General features: G+C 52.1%; 7 protein-coding genes across 7 annotated transcripts; 4 read left to right on the top strand and 3 right to left on the bottom strand.

Annotated features, from left to right (window-relative positions):
* Positions 1 to 647: 647 nt before the first annotated feature.
* On the top strand, positions 648 to 2462 carry N7532_008816 (uncharacterized protein; the record flags this gene model as incomplete). Its single annotated transcript, XM_056621308.1, has 1 exon — positions 648 to 2462. The coding sequence occupies one exon, from the start codon at positions 648 to 650 to the stop codon at positions 2460 to 2462; it is 1815 nt and encodes a 604-aa protein (XP_056472114.1).
* A 318-nt stretch (positions 2463 to 2780) lies between these two features.
* Positions 2781 to 3400, bottom strand: N7532_008817 (uncharacterized protein; the record flags this gene model as incomplete). Its single annotated transcript, XM_056621309.1, has 2 exons — positions 2781 to 3030; positions 3123 to 3400. Coding segments are annotated over 2 exons (528 nt in total), but the record flags the coding sequence as incomplete, so codon positions are not given.
* A 501-nt stretch (positions 3401 to 3901) lies between these two features.
* Positions 3902 to 5211, bottom strand: N7532_008818 (LSB5 family protein; the record flags this gene model as incomplete). Its single annotated transcript, XM_056621310.1, has 3 exons — positions 3902 to 4916; positions 4967 to 5118; positions 5197 to 5211. 3 exons carry the CDS (start codon positions 5209 to 5211, stop codon positions 3902 to 3904), a joined length of 1182 nt encoding a protein of 393 aa, XP_056472116.1.
* Positions 5212 to 5951: 740 nt separating this feature from the next.
* On the top strand, positions 5952 to 7154 carry N7532_008819 (3'(2'),5'-bisphosphate nucleotidase; the record flags this gene model as incomplete). The annotated part of the gene is made up of 1 exon (XM_056621311.1): positions 5952 to 7154. The coding sequence occupies one exon, from the start codon at positions 5952 to 5954 to the stop codon at positions 7152 to 7154; it is 1203 nt and encodes a 400-aa protein (XP_056472117.1).
* A 245-nt stretch (positions 7155 to 7399) lies between these two features.
* N7532_008820 (mitochondrial 54S ribosomal protein uL6m) lies at positions 7400 to 8283 on the bottom strand (the record flags this gene model as incomplete). Its single annotated transcript, XM_056621312.1, has 3 exons — positions 7400 to 7773; positions 7838 to 7951; positions 8016 to 8283. 3 exons carry the CDS (start codon positions 8281 to 8283, stop codon positions 7400 to 7402), a joined length of 756 nt encoding a protein of 251 aa, XP_056472118.1.
* Positions 8284 to 11223: 2940 nt separating this feature from the next.
* N7532_008821 (uncharacterized protein) lies at positions 11224 to 12983 on the top strand (the record flags this gene model as incomplete). Its single annotated transcript, XM_056621313.1, has 6 exons — positions 11224 to 11320; positions 11382 to 12217; positions 12278 to 12421; positions 12478 to 12534; positions 12589 to 12853; positions 12913 to 12983. 6 exons carry the CDS (start codon positions 11224 to 11226, stop codon positions 12981 to 12983), a joined length of 1470 nt encoding a protein of 489 aa, XP_056472119.1.
* Positions 12984 to 13884: 901 nt separating this feature from the next.
* On the top strand, positions 13885 to 14388 carry N7532_008822 (uncharacterized protein; the record flags this gene model as incomplete). The annotated part of the gene is made up of 1 exon (XM_056621314.1): positions 13885 to 14388. The coding sequence occupies one exon, from the start codon at positions 13885 to 13887 to the stop codon at positions 14386 to 14388; it is 504 nt and encodes a 167-aa protein (XP_056472120.1).
* Positions 14389 to 14872: the final 484 nt, after the last annotated feature.

Raw genomic sequence — 14872 nt, forward strand, 5'->3', positions numbered from 1 at the left:
CTGCACGTCTGCCCGCCGCTAACCGCCTGCATTTGTTGCCAACTACTCGACTCTACGCTACGCTAGTGCAGGTTGTCTTTGCGTCTCTTCTGGTTGGCAGGTCGCCCGCTTCTGGTGCATTGGTCGGCGTTTCCTGATTCGCCCCAAACCAGCTGCAGCTCTGCTTCTCCCCGAGTGGCGAGACGTGGTGACGCATCCGCAGCCAGCACAGAACATCTACACCGCTCGGAAGCAAGACTGAAAAAGTACGGGTTGCACGAGGTAAAGTGCTGTGAAGGCCTGTGGATGCTCCAAATAAAAGTTGCGCCCACCGCTTCCATTGCCTGATCATCGCCCCAAGCTGCACCTGTCCAACGTTGACTTTCGGCGCGCCAATTGACATCCGCTCGACTCACTTTCTCGAGCTCCTCTTCTCCCCCCCGATCTGACCTCATTCTTTGACCCTGGATCTCCATCCATCACGCCTCCACTTTCACCATATCTACACTTTCGCCTACGTCGATCGTTGCCTAGGTAGTTGCTTCGGAATAGCAGCTAGCCTTCGGTCCGATTCAGCAACAGCGACTGAGTACCTTACCACTGGCAGTCACGACAACGATAAAGCCGGATAGAAGATCGGGTACACAAGGATTGTGACACTTGGCGACATGGAGGTGGATGGCGATAGCGAAGAAACGGTGATCGGCAACAAAGAAGGCTATCGAGTCTATCGCGATGCAGCGTCGTTGCGCCAAAGACGCCGGCGCCTCCTGCTGTCGACCGACAGCGCGTTCGCCGATGCCGTGCTCCCATCGCTCATACAAAACCCATACATCGAGCTTCGCCTGATTACCGACGAACCTTCAGCTCTCTTGACCGGCACAAACAAGATTCCGCATTACATGGACACGGTGGATAGCCAGACCTTTGATAAGAAGACAGGAGCACGGAAATGGCTGAAGGCAAAGACGGCTGAACTCTGCGAGTGGGCCGATATGCTCCTGGTCGCTCCCATTGACGCTGGCGCTCTGGGATCCATGTTGGCGGGTTTGACCAACACTTTGACCTTGGCGCTTCTGCGGGGTTGGGTTTCTTCGAAGCCGGTGATCCTTATTCCAGGCATGACGGTATCAGAATGGGACCATCCTTTGAGTACTCGGCAGCTGGAGGAGATCAACCGATTCTGGCGGTGGATTCGCATCGTCAAGCCGGTGCTATGGAAGTCCAATGGACCCGAAGACCTCACACCACTTGCTTGGGATGGGCTGAGCGATCTGCACAGATCGCTGGAGACATACTTGTGCTTGTCACCATGGGACGTCTCGAAAGGAAGTGCAGCATCGGGAAATGAATCACAAGCATCATCGACCTCAAAACCTATCGGCCCATCAAGCAAAGTGACCAGTCTCAAAACCGCCTCCGCTCTTCGCCATCTACAAACGCACTGGCCCAACCCTGAAGGAAAAGTGCAATCACTCCCTCTAGAGATCTGGCTCAATATCTTTGAGGACCAACTAGGCGACTGGGAAATAGCCAAAGCAGTCGGAATCCCAACCAATATCCCCGTCCCGCAAGAATGGCAGAGCCACTTGCTGAAGATGTCCACACCCGCTTCCCTCGAATACACCATCCTCCGCGGATCATCCGCCGCTATCAAGAAACGCATCGAGGCGTTACCCAGATGGAAACCTCTCTCCGACCTCGCTTGCCACCTTATCGTCAAATTCTCCCGAACCGATATTCTCTCCTACCTTACCGAAAACCACCTCGACCTTCTCTGGACCACCTCTCGCCTCACCAACATCCCCTATCGTGCATCCGCAATCTACGGTAACCCGACAGTCTTGACCTGGTGGCGTGATGCCCCTGCACTTCCGAACAAAGAATACATGGCCGATGCGATGGACGGGGCCTCCCGCGCCGGCTTCATCCATGTCCTTGACTGGTGGCTCAACTCTGGTCTTCCATTACGATACACCGAACGCGCTCTGGAATCCGCCAGTGCAGAAGGCCGCGTCGCCGTTCTCGACTGGTGGAAATCCGCCTCGGCAGAGGCATCCCCATACAAACCCCTCCCACTAAAAGTGGGTAAATCCGTCCTGCTCGCCGCACAATCCGGCCGCACCGCATCTCTAGCATGGTGGGACGCATCTGGTATCCCATACAGCCACGCAGAAAACGTTGCTCGAATTGCGAGCACCCACGGCCACGTGCACGTTCTCGACTTCTGGTACAGACTGAAAGGTCCCAAGATGATCTTCGACAATCAAGTACTAGTCGGTCCAACAAAGAACGGCCACGATCATGTTTTGCAGTGGTGGAAAGATTGTGGTCTACGCGTTGAGTTCAAGACGTGCGATATCGAGGAAGCGCTCGAGGATGCGGTTTCTGGCGCTGATGGTCGTGTTCGGAGCTGGTGGGAATGCAATGGTCTTAACTTGGGCGTCGGCACACGCGAGTGGATGAAGCCTAAGGTTCTCTGAATTATGCACTAGCTTCTTATTTTCATTTTTGGATTCCGGGGTGTTGAGGGTGATGGGACATAACTATGCATGTATATCCGTGTTTATTGCCTTCCAACAGTTGGCCTTTCTTTCTTGTCCATACTTGTTTACGCTGATGACTATGATGATGACCCATAATGCCTAGTTGAATTTCTTTTGACTACTAGTAGTCGTAAATACATGTAAAGTAGCAAGTAACCCGCCCATACAAAGCTCTAGACCCAAATCACTCCAATCTCTCCTTAACCACATGCTTAACATCCGCCCTCTTAACCACATCCCGAATATCACTAAAATTCACCCACGCCTCAGTCTTAGCAAAACCAGAATGACCTCCACAGAATTCCATACAGAGAAGAGCATGAAGTCCCCGTCTTCACAATCCTCCAAATCAGCCCTCCACGCGCCAGAAGTCGCGAAGCGAGCCGTATACGACTTCAGCCCTAGATGGCCTATAGCAAAGGCTTGGTAGAGCTCGTCCTTCTTGCTCGGCTCAATGAAGCACCGCGTTAATGTGATGACCGGTGCGTTGAGGGGATTGTAGATTCTGAGGGCTAGAGTTTATTCATATGTATGGTAAGGAATTGTTCATTAGGCGAGGGGTAAAAATGTACCTCCAGGTCGAAATGAACCATCCACTCTACATCGATATCAGTTTTTGAGTCGTTCAAGATAGCTCTGGTTTTGTTCGGGTGCGATCCACTGGTCGTATTTTGCGACTTGAGTCCCAGCCGCTCAATAGGTAGATGTAGGTTGGGTCTTCCACTTGGCGGAAGAAGTGGACTTGATAGCTTGAGTATGTTGATTGGGCATTTCGGACCTCTTTTAAGGTTGTCTCTGTACTGGTGGATGGGTCTTGGTTTTGAAGTGTAGAAAGGCGAGCTTGGTGACGCCCATCTTGTTGGATTCTCGTATGACCTTTTTTTTTTTTTTTTTTTTTTTTTTTGTTTCAGTAAGCAGAGACAGATGTGAAATAAGGGTGCACAGTGGGTGATGTTATATCTAGAAATTACGCAATTAATGCTCTTCGCTACTTCGGGGGCCGAGATTTAACTTCACGAGGCGGTGGATCCTTGCTGCTTGTTTCATTTTGGTTTCCATTTTCCTGAAGCGGCGAGCATCATAATTGAAGCTTCTTAGGTATGGTATCTCCAAAATTCGTCTGGTACAACACCTCCAGGTGGTCTCGTATCTGATCTTGTCTTGCTACTGGTTTGGTAGTTCAGGTTTGTTATCTCATCGCCAACACGGTCGTGTCATTGGGTATAGCGTTATGGTGCTAGGAATAAATAGATACAAAATAGTGAGCTGCTAAAATGACGCCTACAGCCCGGAGGTTATATGCGGAAGCATGGATTATACCTCCTTCCTGTGATGTGGTCAGAGGGAACACGGAAAGATATAGCCGGGCGTAGAACTTACCATGCGTAACCACTCTTCTCAATACCAGGTGTCTTGATGGCATTGTGGTTTCCAAATGGATTGTCTTCGTCGTCTTCCTCCTCAGACGAAGACTCATCACTCTCACTGTCGAATATCTGTCGGGTGTGCTGAGAAGACGAGGCGAGAGGGAGATTTGGCCGTGGGGGCTTGGGTGGATTGATGCTAAGTCCGTTAAAGCCTTGTCCCATCTCCTCCTCGATTTCCGCTCTCGACCTCCAGTTACCAGAGAGAACATCGTCGTCACTGTCACTGTCATAATCGACACTCTTATCCAACACCTCAAAGGCCATTAATGCCGTGACCAGTTCTTCATTGGCATGGATCAGACCACCCAGGAACTCCTCGCTCTCGATGTGCTGGATATACCGCAAGATTTGGTGTCGGAGCTTCTTGCAGATATTGAATCGACTAATGCATTCAGCATCCTCGCTTACACGGGTCGTCTCGCGGTTTACCAGCTTAAGCGCATTGAGCAGGTTAGTACTTGCAACGGATGCCGAAGCTAGTGTCTGTAGAATCTCCGGCCGTTCACGCTCAAGGTTGAAGCTTCTGCTGACAATCGACAGCTTCTTCTCTTTCTTGTCCTTCGATTTCTTCTGCTTCGGGCTGCTGAGCGTCGTCGACGGTCCATTACCCGCAGAGACGGAGACGGTGTGGCCCATTGGTGCCTCTTTAGGGTTGTTAGCGCCTTCGCGAAGAACCTTGGCTTTGGCCTGCGTGGCGGGCTGTTTCCGCTTCGGTAGCTGCTTGTAGAGCGCGGTGACCTTGGACATCCCCGGTGTATCCTTGTATGTCACGGCCCACTGACCGAAGAGCACTTTGCATTTTTGTTTGACCAAGGGGTCGGAGACTGGGTCTGTTCCCGCGATGCGAAGGCGTTCCAGGAGGGGCTCGTCGGCGAATTCCCGAAGGAAACGTTCACCGGCATTTTGGATGAGAAAATCGAGGATGGTCAGCGCCCGCAGCTGTCGGTGGAGATTTCCATATTTCCTATTGACCTTGTCAGTATAGTCGACTCGAAAATCGGTAGGCGAACATACAGCTTCTTGCGCAGTGCCCGACTGGCTTCCGTGGGACCGCTGGCTTGGATGCGAACGACCTCCACCAGGTCGACGATACCGCTGGAGTCTTCCACTTCATATTGTTCGCTTGTCAGGACTTCTATCTGCACTGTCACCGCCGAGTAGGGTTTCTGTGACCGACGTAGGATAAGGGTTAGTATCAAAGACGGTCTCGCAGGATCGCTTATCGCGCGACGGGCTCTGCTTACCGATGACTGAAACATGATGGCGCAGCTCAGGAATGCGACTGGGAAGGTTGTGAGAAATGTAACAACCGGTATGCCGGAGGAATAAGGTGCTGTTTAGGCGGTCGAATTCGATCAGTCAACCACGATCCCCGCGTCAAGATAATGGCGTCCCCCCGTATCAAAACCCCGCACAGTCGCAACTGATTTTCGGATGAAACGAGGCTCGTGGGAATTGAGCTGCCTTGACAATAGCGACAACCGCGCCTGGTCGCTGGCTCTGCTGAGGAGTGTCGAGAATCTGCGGGGATATTTGCAGGAAGTCCCCGGGGTTGAGCAGTGGTGTGATTGTGGTGTCGGTGACGTCGGAGGCCGCAGGAGGATCCGCTGGGCGATCAACGGTGCGAAGAGGGGCGCCAGCGGGCCGGGCGAAGGTGAAACGAGGAAACGACGAGACGATCAGAGATGCCCACAAAACCCGCACAATGAGAATGTGTTCAAAATCCGTTTGGCCGCAAAACGACGGCCGTCCAAAGTCAGAAGAGATCCCCGTGACTCTTCCGGCCAGATCGGGACTAGTTAGTTAGAGCGAGGTGCCTCAATTTCCAGTCACCCACGCGGGCGTAGCAGCTTAAGCATTATCTAAACTAAGACAACTGACGCACTAAGTGGGATGCAGTAATTGATACGAGGCATCTCATCTACAGCTGAGCCAGAAGCAATTGGACGAAATCGAACGCAATTGACCCCCAGCAGCTGTTTCCAGCAGTGCCCCGTACATGAGGAGTTCCTCAGCCAACCTGCTACGTGTGCTGTCCCGCCTCGTTGTCTGCTCCACCCTCATCCTGGCGCTCAGCGTGGCCCTGAAGACCCGCTCCCGTTTCGCTCTCCTCTTCCCCTCCTTCTCATCCCACCACCCCGCCACCATGTCCTACTCCCAAGAACGCTACATTGCCGAACTCGCCGTCCAGCGGGCCACCCTGCTGACCCAGAAGGTCTTCTTCGAGAAGGCCAAGGGTACTGTTTCCAAGGATGACAAGTCCCCCGTCACCATCGGCGACTTCGGCGCCCAGGCCCTGATCATCCAGGCCATCCGCAAGAACTTCCCCAACGACGAGATCGTCGCCGAAGAGGAGGCTAGCTCCCTGCGCGAGGACAAGGACCTGAGCGCCGAGATCTGGCGTCTGGTCAAGGACATCAAGCTCGAGGATGCGGAGAGCGACAACCTGCTCGGCGGTCCCCTAGCCAGCGAGCAGAATATGCTGGACATCATCGATGAGGGCAAGAGCGCTGGTGGCGGCAAGGGCCGTATCTGGGCTCTGGACCCCATTGACGGCACCAAGGGTTTCCTCCGTGGCGGCCAGTACGCCGTCTGCCTTGGTCTGATCGTTGACGGCGACGTTAAGGTCGGTGCCATTGGTACCCCCAACTTGCCCGTTGATGCCGCCACCATCGACGCCAACACCGGTGCCCAGCAGGGTGAGACCAATGATAATGGCGTCCTCTTCTCCGCCATCCTGGGCGAGGGTGCTACCAGCCGCCCTCTGTCCAACGGCGCTCTTGCCCCCAGCAAGCCCATCTCTATGCGCCCCGTCCCCGACATCGCCCAGGCTGTCTTCTGCGAGGGTGTTGAGGCTGCCCACTCTGCCCAGGGTGACAACGCTGCCGTCGCTGAACGTCTCGGCATCACTGCCCCTAGCGTTCGTCTGGACTCGCAGGCCAAGTACTGCTCGATCGCCCGTGGCTCCGGTGACATCTATCTTCGTCTCCCCGTGAAGAAGGACTACCAGGAGAAGATCTGGGATCACGCTGCCGGTGACATCATCGTCCGCGAGGCCGGTGGCCAGGTCACCGATATCTACGGTGCCCGTTTGGACTTTAGCAAGGGGCGGACTCTTGCTGCCAACAAGGGTGTCGTTGCCGCGCCCAAGGCTCTCCAGGGCCAAGTCATTGACGCCGTCAAGGTCGTCCTGAAGCTGTAATTATTTGCTATTTGCTAGCTTGTTATGCTGCCGTGTCCTTCCAGCTATTGAACTGAGCTGATTGGAGGCCATTGGCTAGGATCACGCTTGATGCGTACAAAGTACATTTGTGATACCAATCGAAGGAAAGGGTTCTAAAAAGACGTGGAGGATGAAAAAGTACATATATGGAGATAGAGTATAAGAATACAGGGAACCAAAAAGAGATGCAATGTTCCAAAAGAGAAAACACACGAGCCCACGGATTATTTGATCTTCTTTGCCTTGAGCTTGATGGTCTCTCCGTTGACGAAGATACCCTTGCCCTTGTACGGCTCCGGCCGTCTCCACTCGCGGATCTCAGCAGCAAACTGTGTCACCTTGCGCTTGTCGACGCTCTCTAGGAGAATACGGGTGGGTTGCGGAGTGCTGGCCTGGACACCTTCGGGAATGCCCAGCTCAATTGGGTGGGAGAAGCCGACCTTCAACGAGACGAATTGTTGTCCAGGGTAAGTTGGGGAAACGGTTGTCGCCTTGGGCTCAATGGTGGCCCTGTATCCGACACCAACAAGACTCAGAACACAAATGTGGCCTTCAGAGACACCGGTAACGTGGTTTTGGAGGAGCGCGCGGATTGTTCCTGCAGTTGAGCCATCTGTTAGAGATTTTGGACAAGAGAATGCGGAGAGAAAGTAAACACGTACCCCACATAGCACGCTGGTGCGGGATCTCAGTATCCTGGATAGACAAGGTCGCCTTCGAGGTAGCCGTGTCGTGGTTCACAGTCAGGAAAGATGGGAGATCGAGAGACATCTCGCCTTCAATTTCGCGCCAGTTAGCAAACCCGGGTTCCAATTATCGTCTTTGGTACGGGCAACATACCCCTGGGACCCTTGATATGAGCGGCATGCGTAGGAACATCCTTTCCACGGCCCCGGTTCAGACCCTTGGGCAGATCAACGAGGGAAAAGGTCACCTCGGGGGGAACGGAGATGGCGGCGCCTCCGACTCGGGATTGCGCTGGGGAGGTGGTCGAGAAGCATTGCGCGCGCGACGGGGAAAATGCGGGGGTGAGGAATAGGGGTAATGAGCCGTGCTGAAAAGGCTCTCTGAGGAGCTGCCGGGCGCAGCGCTGGGGTAGACACGACATGATGTTTGGCGTGTTGGACAGAGCTCCGCTGCGGACTCGATGATTTTGTCGGAGGATAGGCCCGACTCGATTGGGTTAGCTCGCACGTGATGTCCATCTGGGGATCGATTTTTGCCTGAGAAGTATGGCGGAGATGGCGGAGACGGCTTTACCTGGTTACACTGCTTCGATTTTCAAGTTATTCTGCAGACTCTTGATTTCAAGTTTTAATCATTATTTCGATGCTCAACATCGTTTTACACAGAAAAACATTTTTGCACGAGAGCCACTGTCTGCATAATTGTCATCTAAATACGATCTCCCTTAGTTCTCAAATTTAGATGAACAAGTCGGATTAACTAGCCACGGGGTATTATTATTGATTGGAAATCACATCCCCAGTAAAAGCACAATCCTTGTAAAGGCCATAATCATATACACAAAATCCATAGCACCAACTTCACAATATTGTACCCTAATTCGTCTGACACATTCGTCAGGGTATGTATCCACCATCAACCGAAACATAATGCCAAGGGAGTTCGGAGGGCGAATTCTCACTTCTTCTTCTGGGCAGTTCGCCAGAAAGCTCTTGCCGTAGTCGATTATCGGCTTCGAGTTCGTCTCGAGCGGGAGAGTCATCGCTTAGCTCGCAGCGCACGTTGGTCTCTCTTTCTAATTCGGACTTCTCGTGCTTGGGCGTCCAGTTCATGATGCGGCGTAGGCAAGGTGGGAGCAATGGATCTTTCGAGTTCGGCCGGATTTGAGGATATTTGCGAACGACGGCGTAGACGGAGAAAGTACCATATCAGCCCGGCGATGATGAGCACACCGCAAACGCCTCCGACCACAACGCCAGTAATAGCGCCTTTGTTGGATTCTTTGCTGTCTTTCAGGTGAAAGGCAGTTAGCTTTATCGAGCTTCACTACACCCAAAAAAGAGCCAAGAAAGGGATCAACGGTATTGTCACTTACTGGTGGAAGTCACACGAGTCGCAAGCCTCAGGCTTCCATCATAAGAGGAATTGTGAGATCGTATCCATCCCATATCATTACAACCATAGATTCCATGGGATCTCTTCTCTGTGATGTAGCCTACTTGACCCTAATCACAAAAAAAGTATCCATTGTTCTGCCACAAGGTCTAACTTGAGTTGGCACAAGTAGTTGAAACCAGGACGTTTCTGTGTTTTTCGTCCTCATATTGCCAATTTGCACTCTCATCATTTATCCATCTTCAAGGGAATGGGACAGCACGCGAAGTAGTTGTCAGATGTCTCGTTTTTATGCTCATTATCGTACCAGGTGCCGTAGCGACGGATTGCGTAGCCGGTTCGAATTTGTGAATCGTCAGAACTACCTAAACTGGCCGAGGGCGACATCATAGAGGGTTGTGAAGGAGAGTGCGATTTCCCTGGGCCCGAGGGCCATGGATATACAACTTGGTTCGCCCAGGGAATCCAATGCGGCTAAATTTGGGGGCCTCGTGGAAGGCTAACGTGTGCGAGGAGAGCGAGCGTTGCGCTATCCAACGTAAGTGATAGCCGTGTCGATCAGCCACTTTTAAATCCGGGGTTTACCTTACATCCGAACTTACTAGGTAGTTTCCTGGGCACACGTCGAGACCTGGAACTTTGGAAATACCTGGCGCTCCTCCGTTCTTGGATCATATTTTGGCCGATGGCTGTGGCTGGTTGAAAATTTCGATTGGTTGTTATTCCCGGGGTTGCTGTGCCTTGAGCCATTCCAGCCTCAGGACCCTGTCCGCGTGTCACACAGCCCATTTTAGTGACATAATCAACCCGGACGGAGCTTACGCCTTGTGATTAGTTGTGCAGAGGAAGATCGACCAGTCAGGCGGCTGGGGGGGGGGGGGGGGGGGGCTTGACTGTGGGCCGTGGTAGTGGAAGCAACGGCTGAGCACTAGCCGCATTGTACAATACTATTCATCTATAGAAAGGTAGAATACCATGGGCCGGATTTCTTCTCTAGTAACACGGATTTATTGGGTCTGGCATGCCGATTACTGTTCTGTGATAGTACTACTTCATGCTCGAGGTAATGCCATACTAATTAGCCGTGCAGCAGCTCTTCTAGACAGCAATCCCTTAAGCAACTAATTCCAAGCAGTTCAAGTTCATCAGAACCCGGGAATACATTTACATCACTTTACGTGTTTGTTTTCCTTTCACATGACACCTCACAGTACTGCATCCAACAGTACCAGGCACGTATGAAAGCAACTCCGACCCCCTCCAGCCTCTATTGCTAGTATGCTAATCGAAGTCTCTTACTACATCACATGCGATATTCAGCTCCTTTTCTCTTTACATCATGGGATTCTCGGAATAATATTGTGGTGCTTCAAAACATCTGGCACGCCGGCATATTAACAACATCCAATCTTCGCGAACCTTCACGATCGTGAAGATATCAAAACCGTGAAATCATATGCAAATTATCTTCAACCCTTCACTTCTTGGTGCTTCGTTGATCCCCTTAATGTCAATGCTGGCAATCATCGCCATCTTAACAAGTCTCATAGGCGTACCATTGGAGACAAATTGTATAGTTCGGCATGCATTGCCGCGAATTGAATCAATCCCATTATTGCCTCATTTCGAGGCCATGTCCAGTAATTTCACTCGAGACTTTTCACGTGCGTACAAAACCTTCATCAATGATTTCGAGTCCCAATCACATGCCACATCTCGAGGGTCTTCTCAGGATGTGAACTTAATTTATCTGCCGCTTCTCACCAACTCCAACCTTCCCATGTCAACTCTCCTATCGTCTATATCAGACTCGGTGATCATTACTCCTCAATTTACTCGTTATCCCCTGATCTTTCCCGAATCCTTCCCGAGCCCACCTTTCCATGCTTTCGAACATACTGCAAAAGGCAGATCTACAGCAGAGGTAAGAATCAAGCTCGGCTCACGCCTCGGCGATCTGGTCACCATGAGACGACTCAACCCCGGCCGAGTCCTGCTCGTGCTGCTCACTTTCGTACTCAACTTGGCCGCATCTGGCCCAACACATACAGCGGACACCTTCGGTATGCTCGCATAGAATGAGCGCACTTTGTTCAGAACACGATGCTAATATGAGTGAGCTAGGAAACCTGGAAGACCTTTCTGAAAGAGCGCGGGGTCGAGGCAACAAGGGTCTGCTACCCAAATTTGGATCGAGAGATCAACAACAAGACGCATTGTCTGTTTTCACCGAGGCCCAGCAGCTAATCAACTCGATTGAGACACTGCCGTCTTGCACTCGAATCGCCACGAGCAATCTTATTACCTCATGCAACGAGATTGATGCAAGGGATGTCGTCAATTCCGATGTATACGAGAGATTAGAGCACGCCAAATCAATTTATGCTGCTCGACTGGCTATTTGTGAGCTGGGTGGCGCCGGTGAACCGGTCCCTCCTGCCTGCACTCCGGTGACTACGGCAACGCCGACGGCAAGATCTCGTTGGCCATTCTGGAACAAGGCTCCTGTTCCCGAACCCACCGATACATTCGATGTCGTTTCAAAGACCGACCTGGAAAAGTGCCTGAAGGCTCTAAAATCAGGCTCGCAAGGCTGGACCTCATACAGCAACAACAGACAGAATGCAGTGGTCATCTGCCAGACTTCCCGAGGCGAAATCGAAAAGGCGGAGCTACTTCATGCTCATCGGCGGATGGCTCTAGTCGACCAGAAGCTGTACCAAGCACAGAAACAGGCTCTACACGATGCTGCTGTGGGCTCATCCGAGCACAAAGCCTTTCTCAAGGAGTTGAAGGTCATGCAAGAAAGCTTGGCCACGAAGCTGCAAGAGTCTGTGGCAAACACCCAGAACGTCTTCGGAAAGCTGCTCCGCGAGGTTCAAGACGGGCTGAAAGTGATCGGCACCCAGTTCACCATTTCGATGGTGCAGGTTCGTGGAGAAGTCGGAAATCTGGAGAAGGTAATTAATATCAACCCCCAATTTTTTTATTTTTTTTGAGAAGATCTGACAGCCATGCAGAGCATCCAGGGTACTTCCGACTCGCTGAGTGGTCTTCGGAAGGCCCTGAGAGAACTGCGAACAGAGGCGGTTTCTCAGAAGACGGAAATGCGTCAAATGCACGACGAGAATGCCTTGGCCGGCCGCGAGGAGGCGTCACGAGTTGTATGTTCGTTTGCCCGCTTTTGATAAAAAAAATTATGCTAATCCTGGCCTTCCAGGACTGGCTTGGTGGGCAAATCATGGGTGTCATCGCCCTCCAGGTCCAGGTGATCGAGGTACGTACTCTTACCTGTAATCGATCTAAGAACGACATTTGCTAACTCCAGTAGCAACTAGAGACCACGGTAGCTCTTGCCGACGAGCTGCAACAAAAGCAGCAGACTCAAGCCGACGCCATGGATCGGGTGACCAGCGCTGCTGTGAACTTGCAGACGGCGATGAACGATATGGCGGAGAGGCTCAAGTACGCCCAGGGATTACATTCTGGGGGTATCCCCGTATGGACCCTGTGGGTTCTCGTCGCCATTTTGATATGGTTCGAAAGCCCGATGGTATCCATCATTGCTTGCCTTTTCCTTTTGTCCCTGGTCTTCGGTATGTGCCCCTATCATCCCACCAAGTAAAAACAGCACAGGCTAATATTTGGGCAACAGGTAACACCATCCAGGCGACTTTTTCCAATTTTTTGCAGCTTTTCGGTTTCTTCTGGCATTCCGGCCAGTGAAGGTTTGGTTTTCTTTTCCCCTGTAGGGGTTTTTCCTGTTTTTGCTTTCTATAGGCTTTCACTTTTTGGTTTCCCCCACTTCACTTCTGACTTACATTCTTACTCTTTAGATTATCTTGTATTTGCATTTACACCATCCCCTGATGTATGACCGGAGTTCTTACCTCGATTCAGCAATATGATATACTCCTTTCCTTATTTTAACGTTGCGTCCTTTCATCTGTCATTTTCGGGGTGAAGCAATCTCCACATTGTAAAATCAGTGTCTCATGAAACTCCAATCAGCCCGAGGCCGTAGATGGGCGTGCAATCTAGGCGCCCGGGGGGTGGATCTGATACAAGATTGCGGTGTTTCACCCTCGAATATCCGGAGCACCGCCACTGCAGACAGCACTAGTCCACCCAGTGTATGCTGTCAGGGCGGGTCGGGCCCCAGATTTGGTCCACCGCAGCCAATGGTAGCCATTCTATGCGCGGGCGACATCTGGACTATCAGCACTGGACTGCTCCCCGACGCCCCTGAACCCTCGACATGCAAAGGTTTACGCCGGCAATAGCGTAGAGTCAAAAAAGCCAAGCGCGGCAGAGCGCAACTCCCGTCCGGAATGATGTCACGTGGTTCTGCGCGTTGATGCCTTCGAGGGGAAGGTGCGTCCTCGCCTGCTCCCACCCAGTTCCATTTACTCTTCTTCCTCCCCAACACAACCACAACGCGTTCCCCATATCTACCATCTCACCGCAACCATCCTACTCCAACGCATCTCGATTCATTTCTTTCCTCGATAACCATCATGCCCGGCGTTCGTAAGTGATCTGAATAATCACTGCAATCCTCTGCGTCGTGTTCGTTGATCGATTTCCCCGAGCTAACCCCACATTAGCTCCCGACGCCTTCGCCCAGATGAAGAAGGGCATCAAGAACCTCTTCCGCCGCAAGAAGGCGAAGAAGAACCAACAAGAGGAAGATAAATCCAACTCTCCTGCTGATGCCACGACCGGCGCCACCGCCAACGATTCCACCACCGATGCTCCCGACGCCGCCCCTGCTCCTGCTCAGCCTGCTGCCCAGCCTGCTACTTCCACTGCTGAATCCGCTGTCCCCACTGGTGCTGCTGAGCCCGTCGAAGCTCCCGCTGTCGAGGCCAAGCCTGCAGAGACTACTACTTCTGCCCCTGCTGCGGAGACCGAGCAGCCCACGGCCACCGGCACCAATGGCTCTACCGGTACGTTAAGAATCTCTCAAACCCACAGACGGTCCTTCTCGCCACGGTCTTTTATATTAAACGAACCGTCGCCTGAGCTGGCCCTCGGAGGTTCCCCGCTGACGCGCCATCCCCTTCAGCCGCCCCCGCTGCTCCCACCGCCGACAACCCTGCTACAACCACTGCTACAACCACCGGTATGATGCTCCCTTTCAGAACAATGGATCCAATTCCCGAAAACAGTGAGCGAGGTCCAGGAGACCATCGGGATCCTGGTTTGAAAAGCGAAGTACTGATTGTCACTAGACACAACCAAGTAAACCCGGCACCGCGCTCCCCGACCCTACCTGGATAGTATCTAGGCTCCGGTACGTATTTGATCGTTTTCGGACTAGCGGTGCCGTTATGGATTGCGGTTTCTTCTTTCCTACTTTTCCTATTTTCTGCCGTGGTCGCCTTTTTTGCGGCCTGCAGCACATACCGGCAGTGACACAAAAGCTCTCGGACATTCCATCATGCGCTGCTTTCAAGTTGTTTAATTAGTCGCACAATACCCTTTAATGTAGAGGTCATCGTTGACCTCATTCTGCAATGAAATTTTCACAGTCAATTCCCATGAGCAGATGTTCAGAAACATTAATTGTAGGGTATCATTAGACTCCGGGTAGATCTATACACTGATAATGC

This window comes from Penicillium argentinense (genome assembly GCF_028826775.1).
Source record: "Penicillium argentinense strain IBT 30761 chromosome Unknown utg000009l_segment0_segment0, whole genome shotgun sequence".
NCBI classification, from domain to species: Eukaryota; Fungi; Ascomycota; class Eurotiomycetes; order Eurotiales; family Aspergillaceae; genus Penicillium; species Penicillium argentinense.